The sequence below is a fragment of the Cyprinodon variegatus genome, unplaced genomic scaffold, assembly GCF_000732505.1.
Source record: "Cyprinodon variegatus isolate N-32 unplaced genomic scaffold, C_variegatus-1.0 Scaffold350, whole genome shotgun sequence".
NCBI classification, from domain to species: Eukaryota; Metazoa; Chordata; class Actinopteri; order Cyprinodontiformes; family Cyprinodontidae; genus Cyprinodon; species Cyprinodon variegatus.
Window position 1 is genome coordinate 646385 of NW_015150803.1, and position 27871 is coordinate 674255.

The 27871-nt window shown below is 37.7% G+C and overlaps 2 protein-coding genes across 6 annotated transcripts in view; one reads left to right on the forward strand and one right to left on the reverse strand.

Moving 5' to 3' along the window:
• Nucleotides 1-14699, reverse strand: part of ncor1 (nuclear receptor corepressor 1) — a 77513-nt gene extending 62814 nt beyond the window's left edge. For all 5 annotated transcript variants that reach the window (XM_015385853.1, XM_015385852.1, XM_015385850.1 and 2 more), the window contains exons 1-5: nt 14551-14699; nt 8500-8689; nt 1549-1643; nt 1231-1438; nt 792-974 (exon numbers count right to left, since the gene is read on the reverse strand). In XM_015385853.1, coding sequence (XP_015241339.1) covers nt 792-974; nt 1231-1438; nt 1549-1643; nt 8500-8610 — 597 coding nt within the window. In that variant the 5' untranslated portion in view covers nt 8611-8689; nt 14551-14699. The remainder of the gene's footprint in view (nt 1-791; nt 975-1230; nt 1439-1548; nt 1644-8499; nt 8690-14550) is intronic.
• Nucleotides 14700-15234: 535 nt separating this feature from the next.
• The window catches only part of pigl (phosphatidylinositol glycan anchor biosynthesis class L), a 20581-nt gene continuing 7944 nt past the window's right edge, over nt 15235-27871 (forward strand). The window contains exons 1-2 of the mRNA XM_015385855.1: nt 15235-15511; nt 17497-17596. Coding sequence (XP_015241341.1) covers nt 15253-15511; nt 17497-17596 — 359 coding nt within the window. The 5' untranslated portion in view covers nt 15235-15252. The remainder of the gene's footprint in view (nt 15512-17496; nt 17597-27871) is intronic.

Genomic DNA, 27871 nt, shown 5'->3' on the forward strand with positions numbered 1-27871 from the left:
CCAGATTTCACATAGTCACATTTTCTGATTGCAGCATTTTTTTTTTGTTTTGATTTATTTCTATTCCTGCAGAGCAAAAAAAAAAAGAAGCTTAATAGCATCTGATTAAGTTTGTGCTGAATCACCCGGATCTCTGAAGTCTATGAAGACTTTATCAGGATATCTGCTGATAGTTTGAACCCAAGCAGCCACACTATAAAGGTCATGATAAACCACATGAACACCAAGGTTATACTAAGGATTCATGGCTATAATGTGTCATGATTTTAGAAATAAATACATTAAAAAAGGATACCCTCTCAGTGCACTATCATTGCAAAAGCATTAAAAGAACATTTCAAACTGAGTTTATTTGACAAAACTGGGACATAAAAGTGGTTAGCATATAAACATCCAATGCAGAGAGAAAGGCTGGCATGTTAAGCAACCAATTCCACCTACATTAAAGACCAATTTATTCTATAACTGTTCAGATTTATAATTAAATCCAGTCAATCGGGCTGTGAAAAGAAAGCTGAACAGAACAAACGGCTCTGAACCACAATACCTGCATTATTATATCGGTTACATTTGTTAGACTCACAGATGCCTTAAACAAAACCTCCAAGTGAATTTATTCAACTCTGCAACCAGAATAACAATATTTAATTACCTCAAACATCTGTCATTTTATCATTTTCATGCGACTGCATTTTAATCAGAATATCAACAAAGCATTTTGGCCTTCTTGCTCCTTTTCTTTTGAGATTGGATCTTTATTAAATGTTTTATTAAAGTCCAGTTTTACCCACCTGCTTCTTCTTCAGCTTTGAAATCTGCTGCTCCACTTTGGCGATCTCTCGGTCCACGCGGTCCATGCTCTGAATCAGCTCCTCCTTGGACAGCTTGGAGGGAGAGTTGTCCTGATCATCCCCCATGTGCAGCGCATGTCCCCCAGGGGAGGCTGACTCCACTTTGACCGTGAATGGAGACTCCTGATTAACAAAACAAGAGAACAAGAATCCTAAAATTTATGAGAATAAAACTTGTGTAACGTTGCATCCAACTTAAAATTGTCATTACTGACATCTATTATTTTCTGTTTCCTTTAATAAATCCAATGATTATTTTGACTGTATTCCTTTCAGCATCCTCCCCCAAATAAATTCAAAAACGAATCTTATTTAGTAAAAGGCAAATATGAAGGAAAAAACAAACTTAAAAAAAAAAAAAAAAAAAACAGAGCCCCACCTTTTTGACCTCCACAGTGGCTCTTAAGCTGTCCTGTACACTGTGGGGCATCGGTAGCACCACGCCCCCAGCTGTGGGAGGGGTGCGGTTGATATGAGCCTCGGCAACAGTCTCCATGCGAGGGCGTTTGGACTCCAGGGCTTCATGCTCTGCCTGGGATGTGACGGAGGGAAACTGCGATTCATAAACATGCCGTCTCTCTGGAGGCCTGGAGTATAAAAGCAGACATGAAACATTCAGAGAAGAAACTACAATAAAACAGTAACATGAACACATTGGATAAAAAAAAAAAAAAAAAAAAAACGCTGTTTAGACAACCTTTCAACTCCAGGGTGGAACTCTGAGAGTAAGGACAGTCTTCTCCGACCCTGCGGATCCTGCATGTGTGTGCGGTAATCTTGGACGGGGAAATCCTTAAAGGAGAAGAAAACAAAAGACAATATGGTGAAGATCAGAACAGTCAACACTAGAATGGTCTCACCAGAGAAAAACAACACTTAATCCTACAGATTAACAGCTCCAGTTAGGGATGAAGCTGGTTACAAGAACCATATATCGTTTACCAACATTTAAACGCCTAAGGACTAAAAAAAAAACATGATTATGAAAGTCGTTTTTGATGTCTGTATCACAGAGCAAAGCAGCTCTTTCCCTCACCTCAGGTAGCTGAATGGGGGCCTGCAAAGTCACCTCTAAACTCTGTCAGGTCATTTATTAGATGAGAGTAAAGACGGACAGCTGTGAGCTTTTAGAAGCACGGCTGGAAGTGAAGGTCAACAGGAGGCATGCTGGGGGATCAATGGCAGTGGCGGATAAAACCTGCAACTGAAGTTTCCTCCTGTTGTTTTTTTTTTTTCCAAAGCAACAATGATAACTAAAGGCTTTAAATACATATAATCTTATTTCTGAATGCTTGAGGTGACAAAGTTATTCACTACATCACTCCCTTGACCTACGAAACCAGGTCACCCCTATACAAGTCTGCTGTTGCTAGCAGCACTGTGGGTGCTTTAAGGCAGTAAAGGAGGCTGACTTTAACTCCCCCCACCCTCCTGCATTGTTTCCTTCACAGAACACAGGGATACAGAAAAAAAATAGTGTTTTATTTAAAGTCAGATAAAACAGTTTTTATGTAAATGTTGTGGTTGTGTAACATGTGTTCCATTCTTAATGCAAGGCTGTATCCTGTGGTGATGACATGCAGCCATGTTGCTATTGCTTTCTAACACTCGCATCTTTGAAGTTCAAAGATTTCAGGAATTTTGAAAAAATAAAAATAAAAAAAGCTATTCCCTTGCTGGATATATGTGGGGGGTTTTGCCTGTCATCGGGGCCCTTTTGGATCTTTAGCTTTGGATGTTAGCCTTTGCATGTTCGTATTGCAGAGCCTGGTGCAGTATTTGAACCTAGGGATGAACTGAAACAAAAATTTTAATTTTTAAAACAAAGAAACCAAAACGCCAGAAGAAATTATGTCAATGATTGGGACCAGAGCATATTTGGCTATGATGTGCACTAACCTCACTAAAAATCAAGGCATTGGAATAAATTAATCACAGAATTATCATAATATTTATTTACCCCTGATATTTTTGTATTACGCCCTTTGCCTTAGCAGAACCACTTTCAAACACGCCCACCACAAAGTGGTAACTTCTCTATTATACAGTAAAGAAACATTTCCAGGATTATGCTGACTTTAGAAGCTAAGCTGTTTCAGACATCATGGTACACGTGCAATGTTAAAGGTAGCTACTAAAGAAGCAAGAGAGAAAGATCTATGTGAAGAACTAATGGTATCTTTCTAGATGGAATATGGTTAGACAAATATGAGAAGTGCAAAATAAACTAAGCCTTTATTATGAGGAAGGAAAAGCAGAATAATAATGCAGATTCAATAAGTCAAAGCTGGGGGTATGGCACACAGAGAGGATGATGTGCTGCATTTTCAGAGATAGTTAAAAAGTTGTTTTGCTAATTTATTATTACTAATAATGAACATAGTCTTTCAGGCTATATATGACATTCAATAATCAAAACTATTAAGGCGGTAATGAGAGAAACTAAAAGAGACAAGAAGTTATGAACGGATGAAAATGAGGAGAGAGAGAAAAATCACCCGGTTAAATGTCTCATCTGTTCAGCTTGTAGCTCCCCCACAGCAAATAGATTTTTTAAATTTTTGCTAAATAATTTCTAAAATGCTAAACTGGAGTTGTTTGTGGACTTTTGAATGCAAGGATTTTTATCTTCACAGTTTTCTCTGAGGTTTTTGTATCATCTATATTGATACCACAATTGCATCGCCCCGACCAAAATTAAGTAATATATCACGATACTAGTTTTGATCATACTGTCCTAATTTATCCTTTGCAAATATCTACATATGAGGCGACGGGTGTCGCTCGTCACACATCTTGTTTTGGTCTACAGAAATTGCTCAACAGCCAACCTAGTGATGACTTCTCCTTTAAGCAGAGCAACCAATAAACATGGGTTTGACAGACTAGGTTTAACAAATGAAAGCATCATGATGGATTTGCTAGTCCTGAACCTTGAATCTATCAGGGTTTATACAGGAATGAGTAACTAATTTAATGCTTTTTAATGCTCTTTTAACGCTCTTAGACAAGTACATCAACACAGCAAAATCCTTTGTCATCTTAACCGTCGACAGGCTGCAGCCTTGCCCCGAATTCCTTGTTTTCCAGCCACTTTAGTTGAAATTTGCATTTTCCCATTCTCTAGCTTTATGCCTAAAGCTTCTATTCCAAACGTACGGCTTTACGTTTATCAACCGGAAGCAGATCCACACAAACACCTAGAACCATTTATATCTGACGAAAATAAAATGGTAAATGGGTCTACTTATACAGCGCTTATTTTTACAAGTCAGAAGACTTGACCAAAGCGTTCTATACTACATTCAGTCATTCACCCATTCACACACACATGTCTGATGACCCGCGGAAACCCAGTTTATGGTCATGCACCGACAGCCGTTTTAGCGCTCTCCTGATGGCAGATGACATACAACAAATAGGGACGGTAATAATGGGGGTTAATTCTAACGGCTGTTTTAAATGCTCCCCCTCCTCTCTTTCGCAGTGTAGCTCTAATAATAGGTGGATTAACACCTGGAAATGGCTGTCGATTGCACTGATAACTCTGAAACCTGACTAAAGCAACACTAAGGCAGCAACATTATGCAGTGAGGAAAGGGTGACTATAAAGTCCAGTTTTGAGGTGTAGAATCACAGTTTTTGATCTGCTTTTAGAGCAAAACCTACAAACTACAAACCAGATGCTTCATGTCTCATGGATGTTTTTTTTAAACGTGCCCTGGAAATATTTGGTTGTATTTTTTTTAACAATTTATTTTTTAAGTTTTTTATATTAATTAGCTGCTGTTTTTCTATTGTCAATATCTTTTTATAACAAAAATAGGGGTTTTCTTACTACCAACTGAACGGTTATAATTTTTTTTTTCTTCTGAGAGACATATCTTTTTCTTAACTCTACAGCCTGAATTAAATTTTTATTCCCCATATTACTTCTTCTTCTGTTAGTTTTTTTCTTCCTCTAATCTTTACCTCGTTATTGCTGCTGTTGCAACAAAATCTCCCCAGCGTGAGGCAATAAAGGCATGTCTTTTATCAAATATGTGTATCAACATAACAAAAATAACATTTTAAGTAACATTATTAATAAAAGCAAAAAGTAATTTAGCAGCAGCATGAATGTCTGCTTTTTTTTCTGTTCAAAAGGGAACAATTTAGATCGAATTAAACAATGTAGTTTCCTCATTTGTTAAAATATGTTGTTTTATAGTTTGACTGCACAAAAATATCTTGCTAATCCATGACATAAAAACCGGTTGTAAACAGCAACCCATACGTTTGTAAAATCGATGAAAACTCTGATTTAATTTCATATTCTGGACACTAACCTCTCACATTATGGAAAACTATGTCCTGAGGAAATATTCAGAGTCATGCAAAAACAAAATGGCAGACCCTTTTACCCCACCCAATAATTTCCTGTAAGCTCCTTCTGTTTATGATCTAATAAAAGCAATAAGTCCCAATTAACGCCACACTAATTGCTTCCACAGTCAGTCACACTGAACAGAACAGTAAGGCTGACTTAACTGAGAGGTTTGATATTAGAAATTCATAGAATATTCAGTTTTAATTAAAACTTTAATAATAAATAGAATAAGATCATCTAGAATTTTAACAAAGAAAAACTTGTATAATTCAGAGAAAGTCCACAATATTATCAGCACATTGCAACTGCCAAAAAAAACAAAACAAAAAACTGCTGTTTCAGGAAATATTTTGAATTCCTGATCTTCTCCTGGATTTAAACAAACAATCGAAACGCCAGGAATTTTGCTACTGATAGTTTTCTGTGAAACAGAGCTTCCAAAAACGATGCTATCCAAAACAAATGCAGGGAAACATTATCCAGCTGTTACAAAAGCACAATTATTTGCAAGAGTGCAGGAATCAACTCTAAATACACTCCAGCTCTTAGAGAAGCTATGACTGAAATTAATGGGTGTGATTGCATTAAAGCAAGAATAACAATACCTTCCATGGCAAAAATTATAAAATAAAATCATCTGGACAAAAAAGCTCTGCATTCTAATCAGTTTCTGACCTGGTAACTTGAAACAGGACGCAGCATCAGAAATCAGGCCAACCATCATCTGTACAAACCACTGTCAATGGACTCCAACCCCACTTGTCCGATCAGGTTTTAAGAAAAAAAAATAAATAAATAGACTAACTCTAATCTTAGCTATTTTTTTTCGGTTCTCAAATGACTGAAAACAAACTCCTTTCGATTTAAAACCATAACTAAAAGAAAAAGTAACGTCACCTTCCTACTATTTTCTCTCTAAGTGCATTTCCTCCAACTGAGGACGGAAGTACGAGAACAAGCCCACGCATGTGCAGCCAGATCAGTCGGGCTTGTTTCCAAGGCTGCTGCTTACTTACAGCAGCCATGAGGAGAAATGCCCTTAAAGATCAAAAGATCTCCATAAAGGCTGATACAAAAGACAAAAATAAAAAACAGTGCTTTAGTCCTCTAAAGTTGCTGAAAGACATCAGGTCCTCAAACCAGGATGAATCATTTTACACCTAAAACATTGGCAAAAAACGCTAATTTCTCATCATTAAACTAAATAATAATAATAAATAATGTGTTTACTATCATTGCAAAAATAATAAACAAGTTATCACTTTCAGTACTTGATGTTATTTCTGCTTTATCATTGCAAAATTAGGAACAGGAACATATTTGTGCTAAAGAATACTAAAATAAACTCAAATAATTGATAAGATTAAACTTTTCAGTCCGAAAATGTTTTTTTTTTATTAAGCTTTAACATCTAGTTATAGGTTATTGCAAAAGTATTTAAAATAGGTTCATATCCATTTTAGTAGAAATTTCGTTAAAATTCTTCATATTGTTTTAACAAACAATTTGTAACAACAAGATTTGAAAAAAATGTTCTCCTTTTTTTAAGTTAAAGATTTTTTTTTTTGTTCAGAAATTTACTAGCAGGTTTGACGGACACATTGAAATACAACTAATTAACTATTATCTTCGGTTTACAGGCAACATCGCATGACTTTTGGCTGTATATACTCTGTTCCATATTTGTTGGAAGGAATCATGTTATAACAAATGTTCATGCACTCCTCACACTGCTATAAAAGTAGTTTTTCACATATATTGTATAAAATATCATTGGTTTACAAAAAAAAAGCTAAATCATAACTTTTAACCAATCTGATGGTAGGATAACTTAAATAGTTGGATAAAAAATATGCGTTTTTGATGTTGTTGTGCTTATATAATTTTATATCCAACATTTAGGGAGGGAAAATGTTTTTGTTTTTTTTTATTGAAAGTTGGATTATTTTGTCAATTATATGGTTTTTGATTAAAGTATAATTAATGTGTAAAAGTGTTAATAGAGTCCTATCACTAGTTTGTAGAGAATTGCATGAAAAGGTATTAATGGTTAGTTAGCATCTTTGGGGAGTTAAAAAAAATAAAATAAATCAGGCTATTCAGTTGGAAGTTAAATCCCCTCAGCAAGAAACCCTGAAAATATATATATATATATATATATATAAAAAAAAAAAAAACTTGGTTTATTCCCTGAGTTAAAGAAGGCTGCTGTGGCTGAATTATCCCACTGGTTACAACTGTGCAGCTTGGTTCATGAATGCGTCACTCATAACGTGGAGCTGGAACGTTTGGGTGACATCATCTCTGAGGTGATGCTGTGGACGTTGTTCATATACTGCCATTAGGGTCAGTTTTATAACACCAAGGAGAAAAACATTGTTCTATGAGGTTCTCCAAGTCGAGCTCAGAGAACAAATGGAACGCATCATAAAACTAAAAGCAAGCAACACAGGCAAAGCTCGATTCTGTTCAGTTTTTACAATACCCATCAGTCAGCACAGGGTTCTATTTTTTTTTTTTTTTTAGATGATTTAGTTTTATCATTCGCCACTCATCCCCACATTAAGCCGTCTCTTATTCACTGCCCACTTTGGTGGCATTCTTCAAGCTATGTCGGGAGGCGGGGTTATGCTTTTACATCGGGTTTATTTACACTTCACAGTGGCCTAAACCAACAGTTATAACATTTGGTCATTAGGGGCGTCTTTACAAAATACTGCTTAATGCAACGCAACAAGAAGGGTTCCAATTCAGGAACATAAATGAGAAGAACTGAGAAAGAGGGGAAAAGACAGCAAAGCAGGAGAAACTAAGATGTGCTGCTGTGGTTAGCCCAGCACTGAAACGTTTTTAGATTACATAAACCTGCCTGTACATCACAGCTGTGATGTCATTTCCTCTATTTAGTTCAGTTTCTTTCGTTTGGTTGGAAGTTCTGATGAGACCCAAGGCCCAAACCGAGCAGATTATCCGAAGACACGAACACGGACGAAGAGCATCAAATTGCTTTGGTTATAAACCGGCCTGGGAGTCGAGAAAGATCTAGATTGACAAGTGGGATTTTCTTTTCTTAGAAAACAAGCTGAGCAAAAAAACAAGGTGTGACATGGAGCATCCTAGTCCTAAATTTCTTCTCCCCTTATTTGTCCTTGTTCTTAGATCTATACCGTATGCTTTAAAGACAATCCTAACAGATGAGAGCCAAGTCTCGTCAGAAAGGATCATCAGAAAGAGGCAGCGTTAAGAAGATATGCATCAACTGAAGAAATATTGGTTTACCTGTTGGTGGCGCGATCCAGAGAAGGTGTACTGCACAGAGTGTGGAGGGTACCGGCTCTGCTCGCTGCTGAAGGACCCCTGACTGGGGGGGTAGCCCGAGCTGCTGGACATCCTGGTCAGACGCTGGCGGGCGGCTGTGGCCTCACAAATCAGAAAGTCTGTCTAGACCATTTTTGTAGACACAAACCACCTGAAAGACAAACATGGAGAATAAATGACTGCTTCTTAGACATTAGAGCAGGTACATAAACGAGGCTGAAAGGTCTAAAGGGCTGGTTATCCTCCCGCAGCGGTGTGTCGCAGTGAGCTTGTCGCAGATATTTTTGATTTATGCCCAATATTGAAGCATGGTCTACGCTATGTTATTCCACGCCACAACGCAAGAGGGACAATCAGGAACTAGCTGTGGGTCTAGATACGGCCGAGGCGGCGAGGAAGGGGGGGCAAGTTTGTCCTACAACGGAACGACATGAGGACCAAAAAGCGCGGGGATCCAGGAGGAAAAACGGTCACAGCGTTCTCACACACCTCGCTCTTCCAGCTGGTCCAACTTCATGAGTTGTTTTCCACAATGGCGGTCATACAAACAAAACAAACCGGTAAGGTACCAAACAGGAAATACGCATAGTGTAGAGTGGATGCAGATTTGACCAATCAGAGGCCTCCTGTCTGTGGTCCTCTACAATTTTGGAGAGGTGCACCAGAGTGTCTGCTATTATCTGCATTAACTGCGACACACACACAGGCAACCTTCCTTAATCAGCCTTAAAGGAAAAAAAAAATTATTATTCTTAAAAATTTAACAGACCTTGTTGTAATGTTTTCAAACACCAAGAAGTGAAAATCATATCATAAAAATAGGGTGTGAGGATTCGCTCAATTGTCCTGAGATCACCCTACCTCAGCTCTAACAGTAGGAGGGAAAAACATCTCTCTGAAATGAAAGCTTTTACTGAGAGACAAAAATTTTAAATTCACCATTTTAAGAATTAGCAACGTGTTTCAAATGAGGTCAGTGGAAATATAGAAATGGCCAATTAACCTTAAAACAAACGGAAATTCACACCCGATGCTGCAAAGTACACAGCCTAAGGTTTCTGAGCAGTGAAATACTTTCACTAAATGGGTTAGTAATTTAATCAATGATATTTTGGATAAGTTATGAAATATGTTGATCACCTAAAAAACATCAGATTTGAATTCTCGTATTTTCTTATGGCACAACTACAAAGATCTTCTGATTGAATGTAGAGGAATGAACAACTTTAGGTTTTTGTATATTATTTAGTAGAAAGTGCTCCAGGTAGAAGGTGCACTTTCATTTTCTTCTGCTGCTTGAGGTGATGCTAAAGGAGCTTCAACACAGTTTTCTGTGTATTCCTTGCCAAACAGGAGCGTATACGCATCTGAAATTAGTACCTCAACCTAAATTGGGTGAAGTACATACTTACAAGTACAGGAACATTTTTAAACTTCTAATATGAATTTGCTCTAACTATGATTTATCAGTTTAAAATGTAAGGCTGTCACATGCATAACCAATGCGTAGTACACAAATGATGTTCTACTGCAGTCTAATATGTCTGTTGTATTTTTCTCTTTAGCCTCCTCCAGGTCTTAGCAGCTGGTCTCTCAAGCTCATGGTTTGACGTCACCTCTTCATCTAACACATAATAAATAATCTTACCATAAAGGAATTAAAGAAAGCAAAGGTTGAACACCTTTCTTCAAATAAGGGGCTGGTAAAATCAGTCCCTGTAAGTTAAAGCTTGGCAACAAACCAGAGACAAGAAATCAGTCACAACATTCAGATCTTTGCACATTAAACTAAACGCAAAGGATTTCTGACCAAAAAAGGAGAAACATGGCGCAAAAAATGATAGGTTGAAGAGAGAATTGGTAAATATTAGGCATTTCCTGATCCCATATTGATATCTGGCTCGATCGATCCAAAATTAGCCAAAATAAAAACAAATATTGGAAAATATTGATCTATATTCTCTAATATAAGCAGGCCGATAGGAGCACTGCTTCTATCTGCTGTTTTAGGTTTATGTAACTCATTGGTTAATAATTGAAGGGTAAGTTGTTATTACAGATGTTATCGTCATTGATTATTATTCTCTGTTTCAGTAATATATGATATGATCAAACCATTTCTAACATTCTAAAATACTCTCTAAAGAGTATTCAAAGTATATACCATTTGTGTTGATATTGTTTAGGGTCAACATCAGTATCGGTCAGTACCACATATAAAGCGCTTTTTAACAACACATCATCTCAAGTCATCAGTCAGAGACGATTCAATATGATCATTCAGTCAGAGGGGTAAAAAGTCGCTATCTGGGGAAAAAAAACCCTCCCACATGTGCATGTGGGGACATTTTATCCACTCAACAGCAATCCCTCACACTGATCATCCATGCAGCGATAGTGGAGAGGAAAAACTCCTTTCTAACAAGAAGGAACAGGGTGAGCAGCCAACTACCGGTCTATCGAGTTGAAGAAAGAGCTGAACAAAAAAGTAAAGCTCTTGATTCATCAGTGTAAGTTCCCTGGGTCGCCCCCAGGAGGAGGCCCAGGGGACGACCCAGGAAACAACCGTCTCTCGTCTGGCCTAGGAGCACCTCTGGCTTCGCCCAGCATAGCTGGAGGAGGTGTCTGCATAGAGCGAAGACTGGGGGTCTCTACTGATACTGCTGCCAACTGTGACATGGTCCCTGGTGAAACAGGAGATGACGAGACATTTAAGCACACGAGGTGAGACATTTTTCACACCAGAAAAATTACGAAAGAGAGCACATACAGTTAGTCATAGAAAAGAATGATTCCATAGCTAATCTCTAGGAGAGAAACAGGACTCAACACTGAAAAGCAGGCCCAACTATCAACTATTAATAAAGATGTCGATGGTAGCAGCACAGCTGATATTAGTTTCCTGGATGATGTCAAACAGGAATAGAGTAGATGGAGTAAAAAACAAAAAACTGATGGAAACAAGAGGAGCATAGCAAAGACAAAAAACAGGGATCAATTTGAGTAGCAGGAGGAGTAAACAAAAAATAAAACCAGGGTGTTAATAAAAAGAACCATGAAATGAGAAGACTTATAGTAACACCTATGATTACTTTTATGATGTTAATGTTCAAACAACAAAAAAACTTCCTCTCCACTGTCAATTAACAATAGAGGAACTTCAAAGAAGGGAGACGTGTTTCTAACGATTGGTACTGTAGGGCTGTTTCATTCCTTTTTCAGCTCTTGCTGTGAAAACATCCCTATCTGTGCGCTTAAAGCAAAGTCTTAAAATTATCAGCTTTAAAAACGTTGTTTAACCATTTCCAAGCTTTTTAGTCCCATTTAGGAAGAGAAACTCCTACAATAAATACATGTTTCTCCAGCTGTATGAAGTCACTTTCAGCAAATGAACATACAACCAAAAAATGCAAAATATCTGTATTTTCTGTCATTCTTGGTGATCTTAAAGTGTTTATTTAGTCTTGTTTCAGTTTTTTTTTTTTTGGTTTGAATTTGACCTATTAAAAAACAAACAAAAACATGGTATTCAAACGTTTAGTAGTTAAGCGCCCCTCTAGCACCTTATGAGAGCTGTCCTTTCCCCTGGCACAGCAGCGAAATGGACCCACAGTTTGGGTGGAAAGAAAAAGTACTGTGGTTTAGTAAATCAAGTTTAGCAGTGGAACCAGTTTGATGGGAAAGAGGCTCCAGCAGCTGCTGATTGCAGCAGGCCTAACTAACCAAATAGACAATATCCTCATGTAGATGTGTGTTTTTATACAAAGAACAGAACTGTGTTAAAAAAAAAAACTAAATAAAGCTTAATCCTTAATATAAAATAATCCAATCTTTTTTCTGCAATCAAAAAATGTTTTATGAACCCCAAATGGAAAAATAATTATGTAACAATAACTGTATCATCAGTCTACCCCCACCGTGCTTTAAGATGTAACCATCATCCTACCTGATTCAGAGATTTTTGTAGATGCTGATGGATTTAAAAAGGTTTGAAGATGACTGTAACAGAGGGCAGGTGTATTATTTTCTTGTGAACAGGCTGCTCAGGGTTAGTCGTTGTGTTTTTGTTTGTTTTTGTTTTTTTGCTGTATAAAGCATCAATCTTTGTACGGTCTTCTCCAGAAATGTCCCCACAACAAAGCCAGCTGTCTTTATCGGTTTACTTTGAAGTCAAAGACTCAGATGCAATGATGATGGCCGAAGAGCTCCTCGTAGATAACTTATCGTCACTGTGGGGCAAGGTTTTAGCAGCGGTAGGAGGAAAATTTGTTTGTTTTTCCTTTCTTTTCCTTTCAAGTGTTTGTGCAAAACCAAAACAAAAAAATGCATTCCGCTACAATAATTTCTTTTGTCTGGGCTTTTTTATCCTGAGCATCCAATCTCAGATTAACAGATTATTAAAATAAATCACCAGGGTGGGTCAGACACACAGACCAATTTCCACTCAATGGTCCACAGATCTTCATGAATACTTCACAAATCACCTAAAGGATTAAAAACCTTTGCAAATTACATTTTTTTAGTGTAAAAGAGGCACCTAAAAAAAACTATCCAAGCTGATAAAAAAAAAAACTAAACGTTTGCACCGAAAAAAAGCTAAGAAAAATTGCCCAGAGAATTTATAAGTAAAGTGAAAATGCTGAATCACAATGATATTTCGATAAGTCATTGTTTTTCTTTTTTAATAAGGCTACAGGCAGACAATATAGAAAGGGAATAGGTTTTCCAGAAAAAGGAGACAGAGAGCTCAGCTTTTTTTTGGACTCTTACAGGTCAGCAGGCAAACAGAAGACATTTTTTTTTCATATCCAACAAAGAAACTTTTCGGCCTATTTTAAAATGGTCTGACTGCAAAACACGGTCAAAGTGTGGAGACCAACAACATAGAAAGACAACATGTCTGTTAAACCCAACCTCTCCGAATAAAAAACAGATATACTTTAATCTCTCTCTGTGCACAAAAAGGATGAAGAAAAGTTGAACATTCAGCCCATCAGAAGCCATGGCTTCATACAGGGGGATCGCTTTGCTGATTTTCATTTGATATTTTTATGTGCATACCTCAATAATCCAGCTGTTTTACTTCAAGTATTGTCAGTTTGAATTTCCCACCATAGAATAGTCAATATTTACATTCAAATAAAGAATTATGCCTTTGTAGATAGAAAAAGGCAGTGAAGTTTAAGCTCTCTAAATATCTCTGCAAGCCCATCTTGTAATCCTTGTCGATCTTGATTAAAAGCAACCCCTCCCTTTAGACTATAAATGCTTATATAAATGATTCAGTTTAGCAGGATGTAAAATACATTACTTATTTAAAGGACGTTGGAATCAAGGTATCACAAACTTTTCTGTAAAAGATTAATAATATGTTTCTCAGGGGACTCTATCATGTGCAATTAAGCATCCCTTTTTGTAAATTAGCACGGTGAGGTAAAAATTAGTTTTATTTGCATGCATTGTAGCTCCAATGCATCGGTTTATAGCAGATTTGAGATATTTGGAGATAGGAAGTAAGCAGCATTGGGTTGTAAACATGAATCTATTCCAGTTAGTTATAATGTCGAACTAAAAGGATGCAATAACACCATTGTTTCCTCCAGACTGTTTCCATGAAAGGTGGAGTCCTTCTAATAAAAAAAAGACTAAATTCTGCAGCTTTCTAATGGACATTTAAGACGACACCATAACATAGTTAGCTGCAGCTGGATTTAGAGCATATCATGATAACGGGGGGATGGGGCTGCTACCAAAAAAACAGGGAGCATCTTCATCAAATGAGCAAATTTATTTAGGTCAAGCAAAACGAGGCTCTTTCGTACGTACTTTAAAGCCCACATTGGCACGTTAAGGATGTTGTTTTGGCTAACTGGCTTACCCAGCCTGTATTTCACCTTTGAATTCGCAACAACGTCGCCATCTTGCAAGGAAGATTTCAGCGCACAGCGAGTCGCTTAAATAGTGTGCTAAGTACACTCACTGACTGTCTGCATGTCCGCCTTATGTACTCACCCCATATTTGAAGTTTGTAGAAACTGGGAAGAATGGGAACACCGGGCAGAAATCTGTTTTAGCTGTTGAATGTAAATCCGCGGGTTTGTGGGCTGTGAACGACTGAGCAGACTAAAGGCTGCGCCGCATTTGTCGCTCGACGTCCTGACAGCGTCAAACAATAGTTTTCGGTAGAAATGTATATGGGATGCCTAAAATATATCTATTTACATGAAAATGTTAATCTACAAATACAACAACATAACATATGGTGGATTTATCTGATTGTGTTAATATCGTAAAGATTAAAAAACATTTTATATATACCTGTAAGGACGGTTGAGTGTTACACCTAAATCACCCCTACAACACGGTAATGCATCTGTGTTTTTAAATGTTTTATTTTTTAATGAAGACTAAATAAAAAATAATTAGCTAAAATCTTTTTTAATAAAAGGTATATTAGATTAAACGGTTTTGCTGTATTTATCCCCCCCGATCATCCTAATGTTGTAAAGGAAAACGTAAAGCTGACTATAACTGTGTATGCAAATGTATATATTATTATGAGATATCGTTACTTTTCCTAACAGATCATTTCTGTGTGTAGTAGCATAGTTAACACACTTTTTTTATCTCCTATTTTTCTACCTTTCACATCCGGAACCATTACAAGTAGGAATCGTGTACTTACACGGATCGTTTACAGCAACGGCCAAAATAATGTATGTTTACCTAGTGGTCTTTGCAGGTTTATGGTATTTGGTGTGGATAAAATTAATATATGACCGACACCGGCACACTTTTAGGAAGTCACTGGAACAAGCGATGAACGTTTCGTCAGGAAGAGAAAATGACGGCGCTGACGTCAGAGCTCTGATTGTTACTGCACATCCGGATGATGAATGTATGTTCTTCGCGCCGACAATCATACGACTGGCTGAGTTAAATGCCCGCGTCCACCTGCTGTGTTTGTCTGAAGGTATGGTGACAGAACACAATGGGTGATAAAAACAGCGAGCCTTTTAAAGCTAAGACATCACTGGAGGAACACTGATCACACATGACAATCAAATCGATTAATAGAATGTTAAAAATCACTTTCAGCCATATATATATTGCAGGGGTTTTAACACGCCAGGAATACTAGGAATAATAATCCTTCAAAATATTTTTATAAATCCATATGTTCAAAACTATTGTAAATTAAAAAAACATAGATTATGTGTGTTTTAGAAGTTCAAATGAAGACATAGAAAACCTCCCTGTTTATATTTATAAACTTCAGAGGTGAGAGTCATGATTATATAACACTAAAGTTCCTCAACCTTTTTGCTTTTGACCCACAAAACGATTTTTAGAAAAGTCTCACGGCTCAAAGTTTTGGTCTGAATAGAAATATCTCTAATTATCTCTAATTTATCTAAAGGATCTCCTGACCCCATACTTTTTGATATGTGTGAACCCTGAAAAGGATCATGACCTCATCTTTGGGAATTAATGAGTAAAAAAATAGTAGATTGAAGAAAATAATACGTATTCTCTGCAGCAATGCAAGATTATTTACACATCATCATATATACATGGGTTATTTAACATGCTCTGCAGGTAAATGTAGGAACTGTGTTTAAACAATTGGGAAAATCATTTATATCAAAGTTATATAAGCAGAGGTTAAAAGTAATAGAATGCTTGAACACATATTTTTTTAAAAGACAAAGAGCAGAGGAGCATTCAAACTAAATGCTCCCTGGTTGAATTTTGCTCCTCCTTTGGATATATTATACTTATATATTATATGTATATATATATACTTATATACTTTTTTATTAAAATAGTTATTTATCTATGATTTCACTGAAGACTACTGAATGACTTGCAGAGACACATTATTTTCTCTTTACCACATAAAACACAAAATCCATTTCTGCTTAAATTCTGTACTTATCATTGTTAATGTTAGTATATTGATGTGCAGAATTAACCATTTTGTCGTCAGGTAATTGTTATTATATGAAAATTTTAAATATTTTGAATATTCCACTTGAGATTATTACTGTTGCCACCATCTGTATTAGGGGGAAATAAATGGTAGGGGTGGCCAATGATTGGCTATGGGTGGCCATGGCCACCCCTGGCCCCCCATCTAGCTCCGCCCCTGTTTCATTGTATTTGGGTGGAAACAGCAGCAGTCTGACTGACTTTTATTTACAAACATAAAGATACAGGCAGCATATCCAGTAACAGAGAAAACAAAAGCATGCATCTGTTTTTCTGTTTGTTTTTTTTTTGTTTTTTTTTTATATTAAATCGTTTATTCTGGCAACTTTCATAAGCTTTTAATAGATTGCAGGTAATTGCCTGTTAGGGACTCATTAAATCCATGATGGGTTTTTTTGTATGCTCTCTTATCTATTGACTTATAATGTAGACTCAAGTTGATTGCTAATTTCTGAAGATTATGGGGATGATAAGGAGGCTTTCCAAAGTGGAAGCTCTTTGCAAAAGATAGGAAAGACGCAAAAAGCTGTACAGTGATTAAAAAAGCATTTAATTGCTTCAAAATTGAAATCAGCTCCACAAAATTCACACTTTTATTAAAATCATAATCTGATATATTAAACTGGGATTAAAGGAGGTACTTTGTACAAATTTGAACTTCTGAGCATTTTACTGTAGACCTTTTCCCTCTTTAAACGCAAAGCTTGAGGGACCATCCGGGTTGAAAAATAGATATAGCATTTTTGGAAAGCAGGACTCAGTGAGCCAGCACTCCCTCCCTACCTCCTTTTGCCCCTTTACTGTTATTCTACATCTCTTCAGCACTGCATTTTAATCAGACCAGAAACTATTGACAAGGGAAAAGTATTAAAATTAAATATTTCCTAAATGCCGTCTAGAAATGTAGGCTTTTAAATTTTTTTCTAGGAAAGCCAAGCTTTGGTTTGATCTGCAATTTTTGTGCAGGAAACTACTACAACCAGGGAGCTCAGCGGAGGGAAGAGCTTCTAAGCAGCTGTGCTGTGTTGGGGATACCAGCCTCCAGAGTCACCATCATAGACCATAAGTAAGCATCGTTCTGCAACAACGTTTAAGATTTGGAACAAGCTTTAATGTAACTGTACTGTTTAATCTGCAGTAGCATAGCTCATATCATGTATTTTATTTTCTATTTTTAGCACTTTTATCTAATGGGTAAAATCTCACTTTCTCATGGTTTTTAATATATATATTTTTTTGTATATAATTTTTTTTTAATCAGATGCATCTAGAACTGTTTAGTTATAACAGACTTTCTTCTTGCTTGGAATATGGATGCTAATTGGTACATAGGCAAACATCTTTCAGCTGTTCCTGAAAATGAAGAAGGCAGAGAAAAGATGACTTCCAAATAAGGCAGATTCTTTATTGTTTAGATCTTAGTAAGCATTGAAATTGGTTGAAAAATTACCTGTTATATGCCTGTCTAATCCTGGCCACATCAGCAGTGAAAGGATTGATTTAAAGGTTTCAATAAGCTAGAAAAGTGACAGACAAGGGTTGACGATAATCAATGTTTGGGTTGTTTTTTTTTCCACCAGGCACAATAACAAGAATAATAAAGCAGATAGAAAAACATAATTAAATCAACAAAGATTTTTCTTGGGAAAACTGCAGATTTCAGATTGCAAATATTTTTAATAAAAGATTATTTAGTTTTAAGGGCTTTTTAAACATAAATCCTTTGACTTCCAATGAAACGTTTTCCATGTCATAAGAAAATATAAACAATAACATAAAACAGATTTTATTAAGCAGTCAACTCTTCTATCAGGAGAATTCCAATACACTCCTGAAGAGTTAAACAAAAAAACATAGAGGTTTATCTAATCAGCTTTCGAATATTTTAGCCTTTGGTATTTTGTTTAGAGTGTTTTAGAGTTTAAAGCCTGCAATAAAAGCACCAAATTTCCTCTTAATTCTTTTTAACCCTACCACGAAATATAAATATAAAATAAAACTCCTTTATAATTATTATTATTTTTACAAAGAGAATTGAGGCAGAAAACTCAGTTATGTGTAGGATAATCTAGGTCTGCTTCAGCTCGTTCATTTTACAATAGATCCAGTCTAAGCTAAATCACCAGAACTAAAAAAAAAAAACATGAAATGGCCCTTTATTATACTTTAGAATTGAGGCCAACTTCAAACTCATAATTTTTCAGCATGTAGAGTAAATACCGAAGACAAAGACAGATTAGTGTACAAAAATTTTCATATATGTTTTTTTTGTACCCAAATAATCAGAAGAAAAAAAAAACGGATAAGAAAGATTGGAGGAAAATATTGGGATACTGCTCTGGTCTGCTGAGGCGAAGAAAGATTGATGTACTGCTTTTTTTATATCCCTACCCTCTCCTTTAGTCCTGATGTATGATTCATGAAGAAAAATATAAGTTCTTGGATCTAAGTTGCTGAAATAAGCGCCAGTGGATCCGCATCAAAAGTAGGCAGTTCAGGTGGTTCTGGTTTCCAAACTGGAGATCACTGGGAGACTCGGAAGGTGCTTTATAGAATTCAACTCTTCTGGCCAAGGAATACTTTTGGGATCCTTGATGAATAAATTTAGCTCCTTCTTTAGTTTCCTAGCATAGCTGTAAGACAGAACCTGACTGAAGTTAGTGTCTGACCATAAATCACATCCTGGCGCTCTGCCTCTAAGTGACCTCATTCATCCTGGCCTGATGTATTGTAGGAAGTTTAGGAGGTTAAAAGGTCTGCCCTGTGGGACACCAAATACACACAAAAAATCAGAAATTCCCTACAGCCATCCATCTAGTGGCCTGCAGTGCCATTATGTATCAGAGTATAATATTTATTTGAATGTCAAGCAAGTTAAAACAGTTCACTTTAGAAAGTTAAAATATTTTTTTAACCATATGGCTTAATGCCATAAGTAATAATTCTCAGTGTATCAGAATGAGGTTTATTTCTCTTCCCTCTGTCATGAGGATAAAATCTTGAGCCTGACTTTTAAATGTTTGGGGTTTCTCAGACGCTCTGAGCTGCGTACACGTGAGTCCTGAGATGTTGGTTCACCAGGAGAGCTGTATGAACTCTGACACTCACCTGGAACTGACAGTAATGAGCTGGCAGCAAGCCCAGGCTGTCTGCCCTGGAGAGCCGGCATGTGTGTTTGCTTCAGCACTCCAGGACAGACTCCACCATTTTATCATCTTCTGCACACAGAATACAGCTGAACTTTGTTCTCCTGGCTGTCTGCACTTCTGCTGAACTGGAGCGTTGCCAGTTTTCCTCTTTCTTTGTATTCCTCTGTTTGCCTGAAACACACACCTAATCAGCACTATGAGGAGCCCACTCACACACCCCCACTCCTCCTCCTCTTCCTCCACCCCGTTTCCACATCTACTGAAGCCAACTGCCAAGGACTGTGGGACGCATTGTGGCGACACACTAAGCACTGCTAATGTAGGTCATTTAAACTGTTTTTCTCTGCTTGTGTCTGCACACGGCCAGTCACACTTTGGCTCTGCTCCTAACCTCGCCGGTTCAAGTTTGTTCTTGTTTTTCTGGCTGTTCCTTTTGTGGTGCACACAGCTTGAGAAGGACCAAGACGTTGAGTCCAAATAAATCTTTATTGTCCAGCTCGTCCATTAAGGGTTCAAGCTTTAACTATTACAGGACGGTATGTTTGGGATAACTCTTTATGCACAAAGGAAACGATTTCAAAACTCACTAGCAGCGGGAAGAGTAGTGGCCTTGCAGTCAGTCATCAGCTTAATCCCAGTTTACTCCTGTCACATGTTGATGTGCATTCCCACAGCATGATGTTGCCACTGCTATGTTTTACAGTGGGGATCTTTAGTTCAGCGTGATAAAGAGTTACTCATAGTTGTTTGTTTGTTTAGTTTTTTTCTTTTTTGGAGCACAGAAGGTTTGTTTTTGGTTTCAGAACTACTACAGAAGCTTCCTCCATGTGGTTTGTTAAAAAAACTGGGTTTGTTTATTTATTTATTTTTTTTTCACCTCTGGCTTCCTTCATGCAACTCTTCCACAAAGGGCAGATTTCTGATCTTTGCCAGGCGTGTTTTGGTTGGATTGACAAGCATGTCTTTATAGGTTTGCTGCTGTGCTCTGTCTTTTTCTCTGTTTTTGTTGAATAAATTAAATTACTTTGATGTGTTAAAAGCTTGGAATATTAATTCTTAAAATAATAAGAATCCAACTTTATTGACCGCACACTGAAGAAATTTACCTCTGCAGTTAATCCATCCCCTTGGGGAGCAGTGGGCTGCCATTGTGTGGCGCCCGGGGAGCAATCTGGGGTTAAGGGTCTTGCTCAGGGACCAAGAGTGGAGGCTGTGGGGAACCAGGTACTGGCAAACCTTCTCAGAGGACAATCGTGCTGCTCTAACCACTATTCCAACTATCCCCTTCATATATATTATTCTATACCCTGCTTTACACCTATCTATAAGTTCACCTTGTGGCTGTCTGGCAGAATTATTGGTCTTTGGGATGTCACTGCTTTCTAACTAGCTGCTGACAGAAGGTAGTAGCTGGAACTGGATTGTCTTCAGCGGTGATTTACAGTAAAGGGTGATACAAATGACTTTATATATATATATATATATATATATATATATATATATATATATATATATATATATATATATATATATATATATATTATTGTCTTCCACATTATACCTAAACAGAAGTTGAATTTTTCATCCTAAGGCAGGAAATCTAAAGAACATAACATGAATAACCAGGTATGAATTCGTTTGAAAGCAGATCTAGAACAACTTGAACTCTGCTCCCAAGCAGGTAGCTCCACCTGTGTTTGTTATGCAAACACTCAGACAGGTGCTGCAGCACAAGAATGGATGACCTGTCGTTATTGCTGTAATGAATGTTGAAAAATCCTCCTGCTGTGTTGGATTGCAGATGAGGCGTTGAGGGATGTCGTCTTCACACGACGGCAGTCTCGATGAAAAGAGCATATGCAGATCATTTCTGAGATCTAACAGGTGAGCTCTGTAACCGTGTAGCAGTTTAATGTTCACTGAATGGGACAGCTGTGTTGACAGTATCTGGGGACCCAGCGGCACAGCGGAGGCTTTAGGATCAAATTGGATCTGAGCACGCTCTGGTGCCTGCCTCACTGTCTGGAGCTTGACCTCCTCCTGCTCCCTGGGCTCGATTAAAACTGCTCACTGCGTAAATCCCCATGCCCCACCTATGCATTATCCGTCAGACTGAAACAGAGGCTTTGCCTTGTCCGACTCTTGCTTGAACTACTGTAATCCCCAGATTTGCTCCAAAATGCTTCTCTTACTAGTAAACCACAAACTGAAAACTTTAATGTTTTTCATTGGGCTGTTTCAAATCTCTGAAGAAAACAAAAATCAAGTAGATCTTTTTTTTTTCTGCAAAGAAAAGTCCTCAGTTACCAGCCTTACATGGCTCACTGATAAAAGTGGCCAAAACTAATGTATACCCCCCAGCAGGAAGCTGCAGATCTTCATGCTACCATACTGTCCTCTGGCTGTGCTTTTAGTCCAGAGAGATTTGTGTGTTTACATGTTTCCTCTGCACTCCCCCCCCACCTTCCCTTTCCACTGCCGCCCTGGGCGACTGCCCATATGACCCACATAAAAAAACTTACAGAGCACCACATACAAGTCTGTGTGCACCAGTGGTTACTATCCGTTTGCTTGTTTTTCTGTAGCTTGCAGAACTGCACCACTAATACTTTTATGTCAAGAGTGACAAAAAACCTGGAAGCTGCATCCGTCCTGTAAATAATGAAACATGTGTCAGTCACCATAGTTACCATAGCCGCCTTATTACAGTGGCTTATTGTGGGTGTGCTGTCAGCTTGCTGTGGCATCTCGGCTGTTCCCAGCAGGACATATTATCTGACCGAGTGGACAAAAGTCTGGCAGTTTCAGAGGCCTGCGGTCCATGTGACCGGACTAAGCAAGTCCTCTGTAACACACACACACACACACACAGAATCCCTTTACTGGGCCAAAGTTCAACAACTGCATACAGATGCCTGCGAGCAATTAGGCATCAGCATGCAAAGCTACAAAGAGGATCTGGCGAGGTTACTTTGGGACAGATTGTCCTGTTGCCATGGCGAGGCTGACACTCAGCCTGCATCCTGCCAGAGAAAGGTCAGGTGGATCTTCTTTGTTTTTTTTTCATTCTGTCTCTCTCACTTTCTCTCTTGTATTGTCTTATGTTCAGATGCAATTTTCAGGCGACAAGGAACGATTTATAGAATAATGTATAAAAAGAAAGACTTTAAAAAACATTATTTGATCAAAATATAATTACTCTGCCCACATACTAACAGGCAATGCTAGAAAATAGATATATAAAAAATATATAGCTTAGAGAATGTTCGTTTTTATATTAATAAAAATAAAACAATGACATCACAAATCCAATCAAACATAAAACTGAATGAAAGCAAGGTTTCACTCATAATAGGTCTGACATATTCTTTCCACTTTGACCACATCTCGTAGAAAGCATCCCTCTGAACATTAATGAAATAAGTCTCTCTAATACATGAATCTCTTTCACTACGTTAATCCAGTCCTTAATTGTTGAAGGTTACCGTTTAAGCCATTTCCTTGTGAGGGCGTTTTTGCTCCCCACCAACAAAATGTACAGTAGATAATGTTCTTTAGCATGAGAATATTAAGATAATACATTTTGTATATTGTTCCCAGTGAATAAATGATAAAAACAGAATAAAGTAAATCACACCTCTTAATTCTGTGTGTGATGGGAGAGCTGGGCTTTGACAGTATGCTATAATAATATTGTCTGCTTCTACAGATACTTTATAGTCAAAAAGCCAAACTCAAACAGGTATTTGATTAAAGGTATTTCAGTACAAGGTGGGATAGTCTTTTCTAACACAGCCTCAAAGTTTTAAATTCTTACAGTTTGTTCTAGAATAGAATAGAAAATCCCTTTATTGTCCCACTTTGGGAATTTAGGCTGATCCATGTTAATATGATAAATATTTGCAGTTTTATATATTAGAATTGTAAAATAAATGTACTGTATTAAAAAAAATTAAATCAGTTTTAAAATGTCATGTCTTTGTTTTTGTTTTGTTTTTGTTTTTTTAACCTTTTTTTCATATTTTTACCTCTGCTGAAGAAGTTATGTTTTTGGTCGTATTTGTTTCTGTTAGAAAATTATGAACAGATTTCAGTGACAATTTTACCAGAGTTGCAATTCATGCCAAGGAAAAATCCATTAAATCTTGGAAATGATCCACATTATGATCATATACATAATCGTATAATATAAGTAGTTCCCCCCCCTAAACTAGAGGGTGTCAGCAAAGACTATTGACAGTTCCAGTTTTAAAAAGTCCAGATGTATTATACTGAACACAAAAAATAAAACAAACACAAGAAAAGGTAGCCATGCCTCACTCAAAGTCTCAATCTGCTGATCAAAGACAAAGAATGTGAGAGCAGAACCGACACCAGAGGCTGCAGACACACAGTCCCTTACTTATGGAATTATGAAAGCATTTTAAGGACATTTTTTTAACCAAAGGTGCACCTCAAGAAACAATTTATTAAAAGTTCTTAATGATCCAGATCATGTGCAACTTTGAGCTATAGTTGTAAGTCACAATATGGGGCCGAGTTATGTGCTCTCAGAGTGCTTTTCTAGATTCTTCCATTTTTCAGAAGTGCCCCCTGGGGTTAGAGAACATTAGTGAATAAAAGGCATCATGATGACCAATGAAACAAAGCAGATTTGGCCGGCAGAAAGTTGTGAAGAACTGTAAGGATGGATATAAAGCCATTATCCTAATCATAGATAATCTCTTAAATAAGCTAGAGAGTCACAGCTATTAGTTATGTCCCCTATGAATACACTTTTAATGGTGGAGCTATTACTGAAGGAAAGCAGCAGATAGTTCCATATTCACTTTGGAACAGAAGGTGCCCTGGACAGATGAGAATGATAATCTGTATTTTCTGCATGCAAATATCTGATTGTTGAGTAAGACTGAAGGCTTCAAAAAAGTCCACGAACTTGACTCTGACAATTCCCCCTTTTACTCGAGGAGGAGTCCTAGCAGACTCATCTGGTCACATTTTGATGACTGCTTATGCATTCCATAAAATAAAACCACTCTGTTTGCAGGGGGAAAAGGTCACATCAAACCTTTTTATATGTTTGAACTGTAGGAAATTGGTACTGACTATAACATCTTAAACATCTGCAGACAGAGGGCATAAAGCTTGAACCGCCTTACAGTGTACGCAAAAAGACTAAATAGAGGAGTCTGCAAAAACCCAGAGACTATAGGCGGTTTATCTTCCACAACATACAGCCACAGCTGCAAGGGATGTGTTCAGATTAACCAGGTTTCATGCTTTGTAATGACTCAATCAAATCTAGAGAACAACTTTAGGATTGTTAACCTTATCTGCACTATGGTGAATTAATTATTTCTCAGGTAGAAACATACCCCGAAATACTTGATCCCTTCATTGCACATTAGGGTAAATCTACAGAGCATTGACCGATGGCTGCAGAGAAGCCACAGATTTGAGGTTTTTACTTGTCAAAACACAACCTTTTATTCTTAAGCTTTGATTTCACATATGCTGCAATTGTTGGTCCATATGGTTTATTATCCAAAAACAAAGTCTCTAGAAGTTAGGAGAAATCTGTTGTCATGTCTCATAGTAATTTAATGCATATGCATTGTAAAGTGTATTTATTTCAAATGTTTGTTCTCTTCTCAGGAAATATTCGGGGGGGGAAAGCTTAAAAATGTAAACGGAGAGCTTTACTTTAAGGGATGTGGATACTTCTGCGATTTAAATATAATTAGATCCAGAGTGTCATCCTTGGACAGAAACAGATGCACATGCCTCGTCATCAGTAGGCTACTGCTATCAAATTGTCAGGGCAGTGCATTCAGTCCATGATAGACAATTTTAAACTATCTCTGAACCCTCATTCCTCCTCCCTGTGGTATTCATAACCCCCCCTCCCCCTAGGGGCTGACCCCCCCATGGCCCCGGCAGCCAATGGATTTGTCTTCTAATCCATCACTTCCCTCTACGTCCTCAACTGTCCAGGTTCTTTGTTAGCAACAAAAGGCAGCGAGGCGACTGCTGACACAAGGACACACTGACGTCCACATATAGTCAGGGCTACAGCTCACAATGGATGTGCAGATTTGTTTTATTTTTCTATTTTAGTTATTTATTTTTACAGATTGTATGAACATCCAAAGACAAATCCTCCCAGTGTTGAAAGGCTAACTGTTCAATAGACTGTCTGAATAAACCTGTATTTGAGGAGTTAAAAGCAAGTGCCTTGCAGATGTTGGCATCCTTCAGAGGTTCGCGTCAACATAAAGCTTTGAGAGGGGGAACAGGAATCTCTGTGTTTGTGAATGAAGACCTGGGGGGGGGGTCGCTGTGAACTGTGTCAGCCAAATTCATCGCTTGGTAGATTTTAGGGACCTTTGCCCTCATCTGTTTTTTCCTGTAGAGTTTAGGAGGTTGGGAAAGACAGATCAATAGTCAGAGTTGTATCTCGGCAGCAAAAACAGGGTAATTGTGACTGTTTGGTGGGTCAGCAGGAGGAGGGGGATAATGTTGCCCCCAGGCTGCAAATGAAGGAGACGCTACAGGCTTACCAACACTTAATCTTTGAACTCTTCCGTTCTTAATTATTTTCACAGGTCATTACTTCTGGTGCTGTGTGGAATATGTATTGTGTAAAAAAAACAACAAAAGCTTAAAAGTGTGGCCTGCATCTGTATTCAGCCCTTTTGAGCAGAGTCAGAATTAATGGCTGTGTATACTCTTGCAGCAGTGTGTGGCAGTGAGCTTGTCTCAGGTATGATGCAGATATTTTTTATTGAATATTGAAGAGTGGCCTGCGCTATGTTATGCCACGCCATAATTACGGCCAAGGCGGTGAGGAAGTGGGGGCAAGTTTGTGTGACAATGGACGGACATGACAGACGGACATAAAAAGAACGGGGATACAGCTGGAAAAAGGGTCCCAGCGTAGCTGGTCCAACTTCAGAGTCGTTTTCCACGATGGCGGTCATACAAACAAAACAAGCTAGTAAGGTACCAAACAGGAAATACACATAGTGAAGAGCAGCTGTAGTATTGACCAGTCAGAGGCCTCCTTTCTCTCGTCCCTGCGGCACTTTCTGTGGTCTGCAGAAGGGGGTCGGGGGGGGTTATATCTGTGTTAACTGCGACACACATGCAGACAACCTGGTTTCTGAGTATAAACCAGGCTTTAAGGGGAGCCACAATTAGTTGTAACAATGGCCTTTATATGAAAGATATTTATTTTAAATATTATTGCAATACAGTAAAACTACTGTAATCTATATTTAGATAAGTATGTTTAAACGGACGTCACCATGTTGCTTGTGTTTGTTGCTCTAATATGGAGGTCTTCAACAGGGGGTCCGCGACCCCTAGGGGGTCCACAGAGGTACTGCATGGGGGTCGCAAAAGTTTTGGTTGATTAGGCTTTTTTTTTTATATTCCCCCCTGCAATATCTTCCACTAATTGAAATGTCTTTAAATCCACATTAACATGAATTCAACACACTGTAGTAAACACAAGAGCTCTTTCAAGCTGGACACCGTTTCATTCACAACACCTGTCCCATCAACCAGGAATCAGAAATACTTTAATAATCCCAGGGATAAATTACTTTCATTACATTAGAGTGACTATAGGACCAGTTTGATATATACAGTTTAATATAAATAATATGGGAGTCCCCGCTCCATCTCGCCATCAGTTTGGGGACCCTTGGCCAGGAAAATGTAGAGGACCCCTGCTCTAATATCTTTGCTAGGTCCTGTAGCGCTAATATAGTAAACATTAGATCAGGCGCAGATCTTTTTTGTTTTATCAAATATCCCATGTATAATGGCTCATGGAAACCGTGAGGGAATGTGGCGTTGTCTGAATTTACACCATTGAAATGTAGTACGATAAAAAACAACTCAGGAACCTACAGTCTAAACACAAGAAGGCCAACCATGCCTGTCCATTATGATCTAATTACATCATCAATGCAGCATCCAAATGAAAAATGGCTGCCTTTATGTATGAAAAATAGAACAGGGTATATATTTCATTTTTAAAGTAATGTTTTTTACATATCAAAAATGGCCTTTTTTTTTTAACTTGACATTAAATTATAACATATTTTGGCCAACATGTCCAACTAGTTGTGGATCCCTTTAATTTGCCCATCCCTTTAAAAACCTCAGTCTGGGCTAAAGGCTTT